The following is a 16844-nucleotide window of genomic DNA, read 5'->3' as shown; positions in this document are numbered from 1 at the left end:
GATACTGGGGTGCAAAAGGAGAAGAATAAATAAATAAATACAGTATGGGGATGAGGTAGATAGATGGGCTGTATACAGATGGGCTATGAACAGGTGCAGTGATCTGTGAACTGCTCTGACAGCTGGTGGTTAAAGCTAGTGAGGGAGATGGAAATCTCCAGCTTCAGAGATTTTTGCAGTTCGTTCCAGTCATTGGCAGAAGAGAACTGGAAGGAAAGGCGACCAAAGGAGGAATTGGCTTTGGGGGTGACCAGTGAGATATACCTGCTGGAGCGCATGCTACGAGTGGGTGCTGCTCTGGTGACCAGCGAGCTGAGATAAGGCGGGGCTTTACCTAGCAGAGACTTGTAGATAACCTGTAGCCAGTGGGTTTGGCGACGAGTATGAAGTGAGGGCAAGCCAACGAGAGTGTATAGGTCGCAATGGTGGGTAGTGTATGGGGCTTTGGTGACAAAATGGATGGCACTGTGATAGACTGCATCCAGTTTGTTGAGTAGAGTGTTGGAGGCTATTTTATAGATGACATCGCCGAAGTCGAGGATTGGTAGGATGGTCAGTTTTACGAGGGTATGTTTGGCAGCATGAGTGAAGGATGCTTTGTTGCGAAATAGGAAGCCGATTCTAGATTTAATTTTGGATTGGAGTTGCTTAATATGAGTCTGGAAGGAAAGTTTACAGTCTAGCCAGACACCCAGGTATTTGTAGTTGTCCACGTATCCTAAGTCAGAGCCGTCCAGAGTAGTGATGCTGGATTGTAGTGATGCAATGATCGGTTGAATAGCATGCATTTAGTTTTATTTGTGTTTAAGAGCAGTTGGAGGCCACGGAAGGAGAGTTGTATGGCATTGAAGCTCGTCTGGAGGTTAGTTAACACAGTGTCCAAAGAAGGGCCAGAAGTATACAGAATGGTGTCGTCCGCGTAGAGGTGGATAAGAGAATCACCAGCAGCAAGAGCGACATCATTGATGTATACAGAGAAGAGAGTCGGCCCAAGAATTGAACCCTGTGGCACCCCCATAGAGACTGCCGGACAACAGGCCCTCCGATTTCACACACTGAACTCTATCAGAGAAGTAGTTGGTGAACCAGGCAAGGCAATCATTTGAGAAACCAAGGCTGTTGAGTCTGCCAATAAGAATGTGGTGATTGACAGAGTCAAAAGCCTTGGCCAGGTCGATGAATACAGCTGCACAGTAATGTCTCTTATCGATGGCGGTTATGATATCGTTAAGGACCTTGAGCATGGCTGAGGTGCACCCATGACTGGCTCTGAAACCAGATTGCATAGCGGAGAAGGTACGGTGTGATTCAAAATGGTCGGTAATCTGTTTGTTAGTGCCTTACCTTAACCATTCAGAGTTAATGCCTTACCTTTAAGAATTTGGAGTTCATGCTTAACCTTAAACACTTTGAAATTTGAGGTTTGGAACAACTTAGAAATTAGACATTTGAGAAGATGGATGAATGTCTAACTGTGATGTGAGACCGTGAGTGCTGGTGGGTTACATATTAATTGTCACTGTAACTAGTGTTGATATGAAGCATTTCATCCAAACATCATTCTTTTCCCCTCTATTTTTTCCCTTCATTTTTCTATGAGCTTTTCCAGAGGGCCATGCAGTTTGATTGTACAGTAATACAGTCTGTCTGTGTGCATGCCTGCGTCTGTACATGCTTTTGTGTTTGCAGAGCGCCGACAAGGGCGTCTGAAGACTGGCTCTTCGTTCAGTTCGACTCGTCTGCGGAGCAGTACTGTACTCTACCACATCTCTGGTCACCTCCACAGCAAAGGCAACAAGAAGAGGAAGAAGAGCAAGATCAAACTCAATAAGGTAAGACACACCCTAACAACCAACACTACATCTTAACAACCAACACTACACACCCTAACAACCAACACTACACACCCTAACAACCAACACTACACACCCTAACAAACAACACTACACACCCTAACAACCAACACTACATCTTAACAACCAACACTACACACCCTAACAACCAACACTACACACCCTAACAAACAACACTACACACCCTAACAACCAACACTACACCTTAACAACAACACTACACACCCTAACAACCAACACTACACACCCTAACAAACAACACTACACACCCTAACAACCAACACTACACCTTAGCAACAACACTACACACCCTAACAACCAACACTACATCTTAACAACCAACACTACACACCCTAACAACCAACACTACACACCCTAACAACCAACACTACACCTTAACAACAACACTACACACCCTAACAACCAACACTACACACCCTAACAAACAACACTACACACCCTAACAACCAACACTACACCTTAGCAACAACACTACACACCCTAACAACCAACACTACACACCCTAACAACCAACACTACACACCCTAACAAACAACATTACACACCCTAACAACCAACACTACACACCCTAACAACCAACACTACACATGATAACAACCAACACTACACACCATAACAACCAACACAACACGCCATAACAACCAACACTACACCTTAACAACAACACTACACACCCTAACAACCAACACTACACATGATAACAACCAACACTACACACCCTAACAAACAACACTACACCTTACCAACAACACTACACACCCTAACAACCACCACTACACACCCTAACAACCAACACTACACATGATAACAACCAACACAACACACCCTAGCAATCAACACTACACACCATAACAACAAACACTACACACCCTAACAACCAACATTAAGACGGCGCCGTAGAAGAAGGCTGACGTTTAACGTGTCCCTAACCGATTGTGTTTTTTTGTTTGTTTCTTTGTGTTGTTTGTAACTTATTTTGCAACTTATTTTGTACATAATGTTGCTGCCCATCTCTTAAGACCGAAAACATCAGAACTGGACATCAGAACACTCACCACGAACTGGCAAAATCCTTTTTTTCCTTTAACGAGTCTGACGAGCCCGACGTGAATGACATACTGCTTTCCTGTAAACAGGCCCAGATCCCCGTCCTTTGCGTGAAGAGAAGGCGGAGAAAAAGGGGCCGGAGGGCGGGCTGCCTTCTGAGAATTCGTCGGCGATCAAATAAACCCCCACTTCCTTCCATTCTACTAGCAAACGTGCAACCTTTGGAAAATAAAATCGATGACCTACACGGAAGATTAAACTACCAACGGGACATTCAAAACTGTAATAGCTTATGCTTCACGGAGTCGTGGCTGAACGATGACATTATCAACATACAGCTGGCTGGTTATACACAGGATAGAACAGCGTCGTCTGGTAAGACAAGGGGCGGCGGACTATGTATTTTTGTAAATAACAGCTGGTGCACGATATCAAAGGAAGTCTCGAGGTTTGCTTGCATGAGGTAGAGTATCTCATGAGAAGTTGTAGACCACACTATCTACCTAGAGAGTTTTCATCTGTATTTTTTGTAGCTGTCTACATACCACCACAGGCTGAAGCTGGCACTAAGACCGCACTCAATGAGCTGTATTTCACCATAAGCAAACGGGAAAACGCTCACTCAGAGGTGGCGCTCCTAGTGGCCGGGGACTTTAATGGGAAACTTAAATCTGTCTTACCAAATTTCTATCAGCATGTTAAATGTGCAACCAGAGCAAAAAGAACTCTGGAACACCTTTACTCCACACACAGAGACACGTACAAAGCTCTCCCTCGCTCTCCATTTGGCAAATCTGACCATAATTCTATCCTGCTGATTCCTGTTACAAACAAAAATTAAAGCAGGAAGCAACCAGTGACTCGATCAATAGAAAAGTGGTCAGATGAAACAGATACTAAGCTACAGGACTGTTTTGCTAGCACAGACTGGAATATGTTCCGGGATTCCTCCGATGGCATTGAGGAGTACACCACATCAGTCATTGGCTTCATCAATAAATGCATCAATGACGTCATCCCTACAGTGACCATATGTACATACCCCAACCAGAAGCCATGGATTGCAGGCAACATCCGCACTGAGCTAAAGGCTAGAGCGTGCGCTTTCAAGGAGCGGGACTCTAACCCAGAAGGTTAGAATAAATCCCGCTATCCCCTCCGACGAATCATCAAACAGGAAAAGCGTCAATACAGGATTAAGATTGAATCATATTACACTGGTTATGACGCCCGTCGGATGTGGGAGGGCTTGCAAACCATTACAGACTACAAACAGAAGCACAGCCGAGAGCTGCCCAGTGACACAAGCCTACCAGACGAGCTAAACTACTTCTATGCTCGCTTCAAGGCAAATAACACTGAAACATGCATGAGAGCACCAGCTGTTCCTGAAGACTGTGTGATCACACTCTCTGCAGCTGATGTGAGTAAGACCTTCAAACAGGTCAACATTCACAAGGCCGCAGGGCCAGATGGATTACCAGGACGTGAACTGCGAGCATGCGCTGACCAACTGGCATGTGTCTTCACTGACATTTTCAACCTCTCCCTGTCCGAGTCTGTAATACCAACATATTTTAAGCAGACCACCATAGTCCCTGTGCCCAAGAACACTAAGGAAACCTGCCTAAATGACTACCAACCCGTAGCACTCACGTAAGTAACCATGAAGTGCTTTGAAAGGCTGGTCATGACTCACATCAACAACCATTGATGTGAGAAATCTCTACTGCAATCCACACTGCCCACCTATGTGAGAATGCTGTTCATTGACTACAGCTCAGCGTTCATTAGCATAGTGCCCTCAAAGCTCATCAATAAGCTATGGACCCTGGGACTAAACACCTCCCTCTGCAACTGGATCGTGGACTTCCTGCCGGGCCGCCCCCAGATGGTAAGGGTAGGTAACAACACATCCGTCACGCTGATCCTCAACACGGGGGCCCCTCAGGGGTGCATGCTCAGTCCCCTCCTGTACTCCCTGTTCACTCATGACTGCACGGCCAAGCACGACTCCATCACCATCATGAGGTTTGCCGATGACACAACAGTGGTAGGCCTGATCACCGACAACGACGAGACAGCCGATAGGGAGGAGGTCAGAAACCTGGCCGTGTGGTGCCAGGACAACAACGTGATCAAGACAAAGGAGATGATTGTGGACTACAGGAAAAGGTGCAACGAGCACGCCCCCATTATCATCGACGGGGCTGCAGTGGAGCAGGCTGAGAGCTTCAAGTTCCTTGGTGTCCACATCACCAACAAACCAACATGGTCCAAGCACACCAAGACAGTCGTGAAGAGGGCACGACAAAACCTATTCGCCCTCAGATTTGGCATGGGTCCTCAGATCCTCAAAAGGTTCTACAGCTGCACCATCGAGAGCATCCTGACTGGTTGCATCACTGCCTGGTATGGCAACTGCTCGGCCTCCGACCGCAAGGCACTACAGAGGGTAGTGCGAACGACCCAATACATCACTGGGGCCAAGCTTCCTGCCATCCAGGACCTCTGTACCAGGCGGTGTCAGAGGAATGCCCTAAAAATTGTCAAAGACTCCAGCCACCCTAGTCATAGACTGTTCTCTCTGCAATCACATGGCAAGCGGTACCGGAGCGCCAAATCTAGATCCAAGAGGCTTCTAAACAGCTTCTACTCCCAAGCCATGAGACTCTTGAACATCTAATCAAATGGCTTTATGCAATTTCTACATCAATCTTTTGACTATTGAATGAATGATATAACGTATAGCCCTTGATTATTGAAGAATATAACTTATAAATCACTCATGTGCTTAGTTCAACTGTCGTACAATGTGTCACATTAGAACCCCAAATATAAGCTTGTTTTATTCCATTGTCTGTAAAATGAACTTTGTGTAGCTTCGAAACATGGTTCAAACTGTCATTTTGATCTGATGCATGGTCAGTCCTTGTATCCATAGATCTGTCTATGAATAGTTACAATTCTCCAGCCCCATCCCTTAGCTGTTAACCAAAACATTAGCTGGGTGACCACTTTGTTTTTGTTTGACCTGCAGATTTCCTTTTTAAAGATCTGTCTTTTCGATATTCTTCCTATCTCCTTTGATTAAGAAACATGTTTTTGATAACAACCCTAACTCGCCAACAAACTTAAATACTTTACTCAGACAGTTTTCTTTGCATCCCAAATGTATTATGGACCCCCCTTTCTACTTCCATCTACTTTCACCCAATCAGAATATGTTCCCCTCTACTTTCATCCAATCAGAATGCGTTACCCTCTATTTTCAGCTAATCAGAATGTCTTCCCCTCTACTTTCATCCAATCAGAATGTGTTACCCTCTATTTTCAGCTAATCAGAATGTCTTCCCCTCTACTTTCCTCCAATCAGAATGTGTATCCCCTCTCCTTTCATCCAATCAGAATGTGTTTGGGGACCCCCCTGCTCTGCCGGAGTACAAGGTGGCGGATGCCAAGAAGTCCAAGTTCATCTTGCTTCACTTCAGCACCTTCAAGGCGGGTTGGGATTGGCTGATCCTGCTGGCCACCTTCTACGTTGCCGTGACAGTGCCCTACAACGTCTGCTTCATCGGAGACGATGACCTCACCAGGAGCACTACAGTCAGCGACATCGCTGTGGAGATACTCTTTATTATAGGTATAAGGGAGGGTCATATGTGTGTGTGGGAGGGGGGTTACGTGGCATGGGGTTAGGCTTATGGTTGGGTTGGGGTTAGGCTTAGGGTTAGGGCTAAGGTTAGGCTTTGGTTAGGGTTAGGCTTTGGTTAGGGACAGTGTTAGGGTCAGTGAAAGGGTTATGGTTAGGGTTAGGGACAGTGTTAGGGTCAGTGAAAGGGTTATGGTTAGGGTTAGGGACAGTGTTAAGGTCAGAGAAAGGGTTATGGTTAGGGTTAGGGACAGTGTTAAGGTCAGAGAAAGGGTTATGGTTAGGGTTAGGGACAGTGTTAGGGTCAGTGAAAGGGTTATGGTTAGGGTTAGGGACAGTGTTAGGGTCAGGGAAAGGGTTAGGGTTAGGGACAGTGTTAGGGTCAGAGAAAGGGTTATGGTTAGGGTTAGGGACAGTGTTAGGGTCAGAGAAAGGGTTATGGTTAGGGTTAGGGACAGTGTTAGGGTCAGTGAAAGGGTTATGGTTAGGGTTAGGGACAGTGTTAGGGTCAGTGAAAGGGTTATGGTTAGGGTTAGGGACAGTGTTAGGGTCAGAGAAAGGGTTATGGTTAGGGTTAGGGACAGTGTTAGGGTCAGTGAAAGGGTTATGGTTAGGGTTAGGGACAGTGTTAAGGTCAGAGAAAGGGTTATGGTTAGGGTTAGGGACAGTGTTAGGGTCAGTGAAAGGGTTATGGTTAGGGTTAGGGACAGTGTTAAGGTCAGAGAAAGGGTTATGGTTAGGGTTAGGGACAGTGTTAGGGTCAGAGAAAGGGTTATGGTTAGGGTTAGGGACAGTGTTAAGGTCAGAGAAAGGGTTATGGTTAGGGTTAGGGACAGTGTTAGGGTCAGTGAAAGGGTTATGGTTAGGGTTAGGGACAGTGTTAGGGTCAGAGAAAGGGTTATGGTTAGGGTTAGGGACAGTGTTAGGGTCAGTGAAAGGGTTATGGTTAGGGTTAGGGACAGTGTTAGGGTCAGTGAAAGGGTTATGGTTAGGGTTAGGGACAGTGTTAAGGTCAGAGAAAGGGTTATGGTTAGGGTTAGGGACAGTGTTAGGGTCAGTGAAAGGGTTAAGGTTAGGGTTAGGGACAGTGTTAGGGTCAGTGAAAGGGTTAAGGTTAGGGTTAGGGACAGTGTTAGGGTCAGAGAAAGGGTTATGGTTAGGGACAGTGTTAGGGTCAGAGAAAGGGTTATGGTTAGGGTTAGGGACAGTGTTAGGGTCAGTGAAAGGGTTAAGGTTAGGGACAGTGTTAGGGTCAGGGAAAGGGTTAAGGTTAGGGACAGTGTGTATAGTTTGTTGTCCAGCAGCTCAGTAACCTCAGTAACACTGATAGTGTATTTGTGTGTACTGGGTTAGGGTTAGGGTTAGGGTTAAGGTTAGGGACAGTGTGTATAGTTTGTTGTCCAGCAGCTCAGTAACCTCAGTAACACTGATAGTGTATTTGTGTGTACTGGGTTAGGGTTAGGGTTAGGGTTAAGGTTAGGGACAGTGTGTATAGTTTGTTGTCCAGCAGCTCAGTAACCTCAGTAACACTGATAGTGTATTTGTGTGTACTGGGTTAGGGTTAGGGTTAGGGTTAAGGTTAGGGACAGTGTGTATAGTTTGTTGTCCAGCAGCTCAGTAACCTCAGTAACACTGATAGTGTATTTGTGTGTACTGGGTTAGGGTTAGGGTTAGGGTTAAGGTTAGGGACAGTGTGTATAGTTTGTTGTCCAGCAGCTCAGTAACCTCAGTAACACTGATAGTGTATTTGTGTGTACTGGGTTAGGGTTAGGGTTAGGGTTAAGGTTAGGGACAGTGTGTATAGTTTGTTTTCCAGCAGCTCAGTAACCTCAGTAACACTGATAGTGTATTTGTGTGTACTGGGTTAGGGTTAGGGTTAGGGTTAAGGTTAGGGACAGTGTGTATAGTTTGTTGTCCAGCAGCTCAGTAACCTCAGTAACACTGATAGTGTATTTGTGTGTACTGGGTTAGGGTTAGGGTTAGGGTTAGGGACAGTGTGTATAGTTTGTTGTCCAGCAGCTCAGTAACCTCAGTAACACTGATAGTGTATTTGTGTGTACTGGGTTAGGGTTAGGGTTAGGGTTAATGTTAGGGACAGTGTGTATAGTTTGTTGTCCAGCAGCTCAGTAACCTCAGTAACACTGATAGTGTATTTGTGTGTACTGGGTTAGGGTTAGGGTTAAGGTTAGGGACAGTGTGTATAGTTTGTTGTCCAGCAGCTCAGTAACCTCAGTAACACTGATAGTGTATTTGTGTGTACTGGGTTAGGGTTAGGGTTAGGGTTAAGGTTAGGGACAGTGTGTATAGTTTGTTGTCCAGCAGCTCAGTAACCTCAGTAACACTGATAGTGTATTTGTGTGTACTGGGTTAGGGTTAGGGTTAGGGACAGTGTGTATAGTTTGTTGTCCAGCAGCTCAGTAACCTCAGTAACACTGATAGTGTATTTGTGTGTACTGGGTTAGGGTTAGGGTTAGGGTTAAGGTTAGGGACAGTGTGTATAGTTTGTTGTCCAGCAGCTCAGTAACCTCAGTAACACTGATAGTGTATTTGTGTGTACTGGGTTAGGGTTAGGGTTAGGGTTAGGGACAGTGTGTATAGTTTGTTGTCCAGCAGCTCAGTAACCTCAGTAACACTGATAGTGTATTTGTGTGTACTGGGTTAGGGTTAGGGTTAAGGTTAGGGACAGTGTGTATAGTTTGTTGTCCAGCAGCTCAGTAACCTCAGTAACACTGATAGTGTATTTGTGTGTACTGGGTTAAGAGTTAGGGTTAGGGTTAGGGACAGTGTTAGGGTCAGGGAAAGGGTTAGGGTTAGGGACAGTGTGTATAGTTTGTTGTCCAGCAGCTCAGTAACCTCAGTAACACTGATAGTGTATTTGTGTGTACTGGGTTAGGGTTAGGGTTAGGGTTAGGGACAGTGTGTATAGTTTGTTGTCCAGCAGCTCAGTAACCTCAGTAACACTGATAGTGTATTTGTGTGTACTGGGTTAGGGTTAGGGTTAGGGTTAGGGACAGTGTGTATAGTTTGTTGTCCAGCAGCTCAGTAACCTCAGTAACACTGATAGTGTATTTGTGTGTACTGGGTTAGGGTTAGGGTTAGTGTTAGGGACAGTGTGTATAGTTTGTTGTCCAGCAGCTCAGTAACCTCAGTAACACTGATAGTGTATTTGTGTGTACTGGGTTAGGGTTAGGGTTAGGGACAGTGTGTATAGTTTGTTGTCCAGCAGCTCAGTAACCTCAGTAACACTGATAGTGTATTTGTGTGTACTGTTACGTTCCCGAAGGACAAACTCAAAATGTCACCGCTCACAGAAAAGGGAACTAATAAAAAGTCACTTGGACAACAAAGACAAAACAGAAAGGGGTTCATAATTGGTTGAAAGACACCCATGAAAGTTGGAATGTAACTGATAAGGGGTTCTTAAAGCCCAATACATTTGCATCAGAGGAAAAACTAAAGGAAATCAACTCACACTGATTTAGGATAGGGAGTAAAACGAATATAAATCAAAACTGGCTAAATAAAGTGGAAGCACTAACATGAGATGTAGCTCTCCCAACGTTGCCTCTTCCTGATACACTGGGCCAGTTGGGCCAGCTCAGGTGAAACATATCCTCACTAACGAGGTGTCTCCAATCAGTGTGTTTAAACTAACATAACCAACCTCAAAATGGATAGAGAAACCAAAACAGTACTTATTACATTATCTGATAGTAAATCATGGATCTGTAACCTTACACCCACCACTCTCTCCCTCCCTCTCCCTCTATCTATCTCCCTCTCTCCCTCCCTCTATCTCCCTCTCTCTCCCTCTTTTCCTCCCAGACATTGTGTTCAGTTTCCGTACCACGTACGTGAGTAAGTCTGGTCAGGTGATTTTCAGTGCACGGTTGATCTGCATCCACTACATGACCACGTGGTTCATCATTGACCTGGTCGCCGCGCTGCCCTTTGACCTCCTCTATGCCTTCAAAGTCAGCGTGGTGAGTTTTCTGATTGGTTGAAATCACTGTGATGCTGGGTGGTGTATTGTCATTAATTTAAAGAGGGAATGAAATGTTTTAGAAAGCATGGGTGAGTTTTTTTTTGCCAAATCACTGAAGAAGACATATTAAAACCTTTACATTTGCAAGGACTAGATTTTGTTTTAATACAGTACTGTATCTAGCCATTGTATCTGCCAAGCACATTCCATCTCATATTTGTTATGGTATCAATATCTAAAGCAATCCTAGACTTGACGCTCCGGTACCGCTTGCCATGCGGTAGCATAGAAAACAGTCTATGACTGGGGTGGCTGGAGTCTTTGACAATTTTTAGGGCCTTCCTCTGACACCGCCTTGTGTAGAGGTCCTGGACGGCAGGCAGCAGCTTAGCCCCAGTGATGTACTGGGCCGTATGCACTACCCTCTGTGGCCAATATACCACAGCTAAGGGCTGTTCTTACGCACAATGAAATGCGGAAATGCCTGGATACAGCCCTTAGCCGTGATATTTTGGCCATATACCAAAAACCCCAGAGGTGCCTTACTGCTATTATAAACTGGTTACCAACGTAATTAGAAGAGTAAAAATAAATGTTTTGTCATACCCGTGGTATACGGTCTGATATACCACGGCTTTCGGCCAATTAGCATCTAGGGCTCGAACCACCAAGTTTATAGCTGTTTTAAAGCAGTGTCTCTTGATTGATTGGTAATATCTAATACAATGGTATTGTATTGTATTTACAGTACCTGGGCTGAGACACAACTGGCATTTGAAAAGAATGGATATTGTATTTACAGTTCCCGAGCTGAGACACAAGTGGCATTTGAAAAGAATGGATAGCAATGATTACTTTATAACACAGAGGAACTGGTGGTTTTCCTGCATGTGTTTCTGTGTATTGATTTCATATACAGCACAAGGAAAACAGTTCCATCACATTGTGCCATCAGAGCCTTTACTGTTCTAGTATAATAATACACTATATATACAAAAGTATGTGGACACCCCTTCAAATTAGTGGATTCGGCTATTTCAGCCACACCCGTTAAATGACCCAAAATGATGCCAGGAGAACGCTACCTGCCCCAATGCATAGTGCCAAATGTAAAGTTTGGTGGAGGAGGATAATGGTCTGGGGCTGTTTTTGATCATTCGGGCTAGGCTCCGTAGTTCCAGTGAAGGGAAATCTTAACGCTACAGCATACGATGACATTCTAGATGATTATTTTCTTCCAACTTTGTGGCAACAGTTTGGGGAAGGTCCTTTCCTGTTTCAGCATGACAATGCCCCCGTGCACAAAGCGAGGTCCATACAGAAATGGTTTGTCAAAATCGTTGTGGAAGAACTTGACTGGCCTGCACAGAGCCCTGACCTCAACCTCATCGAACACCTTTGGGATGAATTGGAACGCCGACTGTGAGCCAGGCTTAATCGACCAACATCAGTGTCGACCTCTCTAATGTCCTTGTGCCTGAATGTAAGCAAGTCCCAGCAGCAATATTCCAACACAGTGGAAAGCCTTCCCAGAAGAGTGGAGGCATTTATAGCTGCAAACTCCATATTAATGCCCATGATTTTGGAATGAGATGTTCGAAGAGCAGGTATCCATAGTTCCGTTGAGAACAGTTGTATGGCAAAACTGCAGATATTTAGCAAATTAGAACAATTTCAGCAATTGAAGGATGTTACCCAATTTGAAATGCTGCTCTCTGTGGCTGGGGAGTTTGGTTGGTTGTGTGGGTTAGTTTCCTTAAAGGGATCAGGAAGAATCAATCTCTGGTCAGATAGGTCTCTCCTCTACTTTGGGTCCACTAAATCGAATCAAATTGAACTGATATTTTGGACACATACACACACGTTAACGCATAATCAATCACTCATCACAGAGAATAACAGGAACAACCTGTGTAATTCTTTATAACATCATATGACAGCAGGAAATCAACAATGGAATCGCGCTGTGACTAATTGAGACTGGGTCAGGAGGGTGAGACAGAGAGAAAAAGAGGGAGAAGATACATGAAGACATAATGAAAAGAGCGAACACAAGAGAAAGAGAGACATAGACGGAGAAAGACAGAGAGCGAAAGGGGGGAGAAAATACATAGACAATGAGAGAGTAAATAATACAAGAGTAAATAATAAAAGAGTGAGAGAGGGAATGGTAAAGGTGAGATCGAGAGAAAGTTCATCAAAGAAAGAAAGGATAGAAATGGTGACAAGACAAAGAGACAGAGATCGAGAGGGAGAGAAGGAGAGAGGGAGAGAGGGAGAGAAAGGGAGAGAGGGAGAGAGGGAGAATGACAGGGTGCTCAAGTGCTCCGGGCGTAAGCACTGCTTGGTTCCAGACTCTATTAGTGAAAATACCATGGTGTCCCAGAGGACACTGGTTTGAGCATGCAGGCACCAGGGCCGGTGGCGGCGATGCCAGGGGAGCCCAGCCACGCAGGGTAATTGTCAAGTGTTTGGAGTGATGTCCCTGCTCAGGCTGTAGGCCATATTTCACCAGAATGAGACAAGGGGTCCCTGTGCTGACTCTCCCTTTCTCTTTCTCTCTCTCTCTCTCTCTCTCTCTCTCTCTCTCTCTCTCTCATTCAGTTTCTCGATGTTCACTCTCTTCCCTTTGACCCTCCATTGTTTTCGTTTCAGTTTCTCCTTTCTCTTTGTCTTTTTCCATCTTCTCCTTCATCTTCTCCTTCTACCTCCACTCTCTCTCTTCCTCTCTCACTCTATTTATCTCTCTCTCTCTCTCTCTCTCTCTCTCTGCATAAGTAGTACAATATTTGTATTCTCAATTTCCATTCTCTGAAACCCAGTATTAAAGCAGGGATAGGAGTCAGGTGCATCTATCCCAGATGCATCTCATGTAGAATGGAGACACAGAGGAAGATCCCATAGAACACTCTTGGAACAAAGGGTTCCAAAAGGATTCTTCAGCTGTCCCCATATGAGAACCCTTTTGTATTCCATGTAGAACCCTCTGTGGAAAGGGTTCTCCTATCGAGACAGTCGAGGAACCCTTTTAGGTTCTGGATAGTACCTTTTTTTCTAAGAGTATATTGACTCCGGTTAACTACTTCAAATTCCTAATCTACTGTATACAACAATGACTTCTATCCAACACTATGAAGATCAGAAGGTCAAAGTGCTATTATAATCCTGTAATGGTTCTAATGGTTATGGTGAAAATGGAAGGGATAACTGCCGCTCCCTCGCTCTCCAACCAACGTGCATGAATTGAGGAGCAAACTGAAGGAGAGAGGAGATTCAGATACTCTTGGAAGACTACAGAATTAAATTAAAAAAGCTTATTTTTTGTTAAAAGTATAAGAGACTTAACAATAAAGACTTTTTTTTGTTTTATTTAATTCCATTGTCTTCCAAGAGTTTCTAGTGGTTATGGTGTCATCGTTTCACTAAGGCCATTGGCAGTTCATCTCTTTATGAATACTTTATTGCTGGGATGATTATGACTCTTATGAATTCTGTCTTCAGAAGGCCCTAGAGGGATGGTTGATAAGTGAATGTCCCAGTTGCACAGTTCGCAGTATGGTTTCTCATTATTGTCTTAATCTTCTGTGGCTAATACAAAACAAATATTGTGTGGAATCAGTGGGAGGATGGCCTTCTCTGATTGGGTTGTGGAGCTGGGTGTGTGGCTGGAGGGAGCGAGATAATGATTGTTACAGCACTACCTTGGAAACAGTGTTGGGCAAAGCCATAGTTATAGAAATGGTAATTGTACACCTGGACAAGGAGAAATTTAAAATGGAAGAACAAAAGGAAGAATAAGTTTGATATAGAAGGTAGTGAGAGTGGGTTGGTGGTGAGAGATGTATACATCTATCAGGGCTCAGGCTAAGACCCAGACACAGGAGGCAGATACTACGAATCTCAGAGTTTATTTCAGTACAAGTGGCAGGCAATTGGTAGGTCAAGGCAGGCAAAGAGTCATTTACATTTACATTTTAGTCATTTAGCAGACGCTCTTATCCAGAGCGACTTACAGTAGTGAATGCATACATTTCATACAATTTCATACATTTTTTTTCTGTGCTGGCCCCCCGTGGGAATCGAACCCACAACCCTGGCGTTGCAAACACCATGCTCTACCAACTGCACATAATCCAAATCAAAGTCAGGCAGGTAGAGGACAGCAGGCAGGGTCAGGAAAGGCACAAAGGCCAAAACTGGGATGACTAGAAAAAGCCCCCAAAAATATTGACTTTAAAAAAAATATATATATAGATTTATATAAATATAAAATAAAAAGTAAAAAGTAAATAAAATAAAAACCACACTGGTAGGACTTGACAGGACAAGACAAACTGGCAACAGACAAACAGAAAACGCAGGTATAAATACACATGAGGTAATTGGATACACCTGGAGGGGGGGTGGAGACGATCACAAGACAGGTGAAACAGATCAGGGTGTGACAACATCACCTGCGTTTCTCTCTCTCTCTCTCTCTCTCTCTCTCTCTCTCTCTCTCTCTCTCTCTCTCTCTCTCTCTCTCTCTCTCTCTCTCTCTCTCTCTCTCTCTCTCTCTCTCTCTCTCTCTCTCTCAAATTCAACTCAATGGGCTTCATTGGCATGGGAAACAAAAGTTTACATTGCCAAAGCAAGTGAAATAGATAATGAACAAAAGTGAAATAAACAATAGAAAATGAACAGTAAACATTATTAACATTATCATGTCAATATACAGTGTTGTAACGATGTGCAAATGGTTAAAGTACAAAAGTGAAAAATAAATAAACAAATATGGGTTGTATTTACAATGGTGTTTGTTCTTCACTGGTTGTCCTTTCCTTGTGGAAACAGGTCACACATCTTGCTGCTGTGGTATTTCACCCAGTAGATATGGGAGTTTATCAAAATTGGATTTGTTTTTCAATTCTTTGTGGGTCTGTGTAATCTGAGGGAAATATGTGTCTCTAATATGGTCATACATTTGGCAGGAGGTTAGGAAGTGCAGCTCAGTTTCCACCTCATTTTGTGGGCAGTGTGCACATATCTTGTCTTCTCTTATTAAGAGCCAGGTCTGCCTACGGTGGCCACTCTCAATAGCAAGGCTATGCTCACTGTACATAGTCAAAGCTTTCCTTAAGTTTGGGTCAGTCACAGTGGTTAGGTATTCTGCCACTGAGTACTCTCTGTTTAGGGCCAAATAGCATTTTCGTTTACTCTATTTCTTTGTAAATTCATTCCAATGTGTCAAGTAATTATCTTTTTGTTTTCTCATGATTTGGTTGGGTCTAATTGTGTTGCTGTCCTGGGGCTCTGTGGGGTCTGTTTGTGTTTGTAAACAGAGCCCCAGGACCAGCTTGCTTAGGGGACTCTTCTCCAGGTTCATTTCTCTGTAGGTGATGGCTTTGTTATAGAAGATTTGAGAATCGCATCCTTTTAGGTGGATGTAGAATTGAAAGTCTCTTTTATGGATTTTTATAATTATGGAGTATCAACCTAATTCTGCTCTGCATGCATTATTTGGTGTTTTACATTGTACACAGAGGATGTTTTTGCTAAATTCTGCATACAGAGTCTAATTAACATGTAAAATGTTCCTTTTGATGGCATAGAAGGCCCTTCTTGCATTGTCTCTCAGATCGTTCACAGCTTTGTGGAAGTTACCTGTGGCCCTGATGTTTAGGCCAAGATATATATTGTTTTTTGTGTGCTCTAAGGAAATTTGTCTAGATGGAATATGTATTTAAAGTCCTGGCAACTGGACATTTTTTGGAACACCATTATTTTTGTGCTACTGAGATTTACTGTCCAGTCCCAGGTCTGACAGAATCTGTGCAGAAGATCTAGGTGCTGCTGTAGGCCCTCCTTGGTTGGGGACAGAAGCACCAGAAGCAGCCAACAGTAGACATTTGACTTCAGAATCTAGTAGGGTGAGGCTGGGTGCTGCAGACTTTTCTAGTGCCCTCACCAATTCGTTGATTTATATGTTGAAGAGGTTGGGACTAAAGCTGCATCCCTGTCTCACCCCCCGGCCCTGTGGGAAGAAATGTGAATGTTTTTTGACAATTTTAACAGCACACTTGTTGTTTGTGTACATGGATTTTATTATGTCGTATGTTTTTCCCCCAACACCGCTTTCCATCAATTTGTATAGCAGACCCTCATGCCAAATTGAGTCAAAAGCTTTTTTTGAAATCAACAAAGCATGAGAAGACTTTGCTTTTGTTTTGGTTTGTTTGTTTGTCAGTTAAGGTGTGCAAGGTGAATACATGGTCTGTGGTACGATAATTTGGTTAAAAGCCAATTT

At 44.0% G+C, this 16844-nt stretch overlaps 1 protein-coding gene across 1 annotated transcript in view; it reads left to right on the top strand.

Annotated features, from left to right (window-relative positions):
• The first annotated feature begins 1364 nt into the window (after nucleotides 1–1364).
• Nucleotides 1365–16844, top strand: part of LOC106570508 (potassium voltage-gated channel subfamily H member 8) — a 25419-nt gene continuing 9939 nt past the window's right edge. The window contains exons 1-3 of the mRNA XM_014142916.2: nucleotides 1365–1832; nucleotides 6330–6564; nucleotides 10399–10556. Coding sequence (XP_013998391.2) covers nucleotides 1656–1832; nucleotides 6330–6564; nucleotides 10399–10556 — 570 coding nt within the window. The 5' untranslated portion in view covers nucleotides 1365–1655. The remainder of the gene's footprint in view (nucleotides 1833–6329; nucleotides 6565–10398; nucleotides 10557–16844) is intronic.

The sequence above is a fragment of the Salmo salar genome, chromosome ssa14 (genome assembly GCF_905237065.1).
Source record: "Salmo salar chromosome ssa14, Ssal_v3.1, whole genome shotgun sequence".
Lineage (NCBI taxonomy): Eukaryota > Metazoa > Chordata > Actinopteri > Salmoniformes > Salmonidae > Salmo > Salmo salar.
This window is presented reverse-complemented; position numbering and strand designations above follow the sequence as displayed.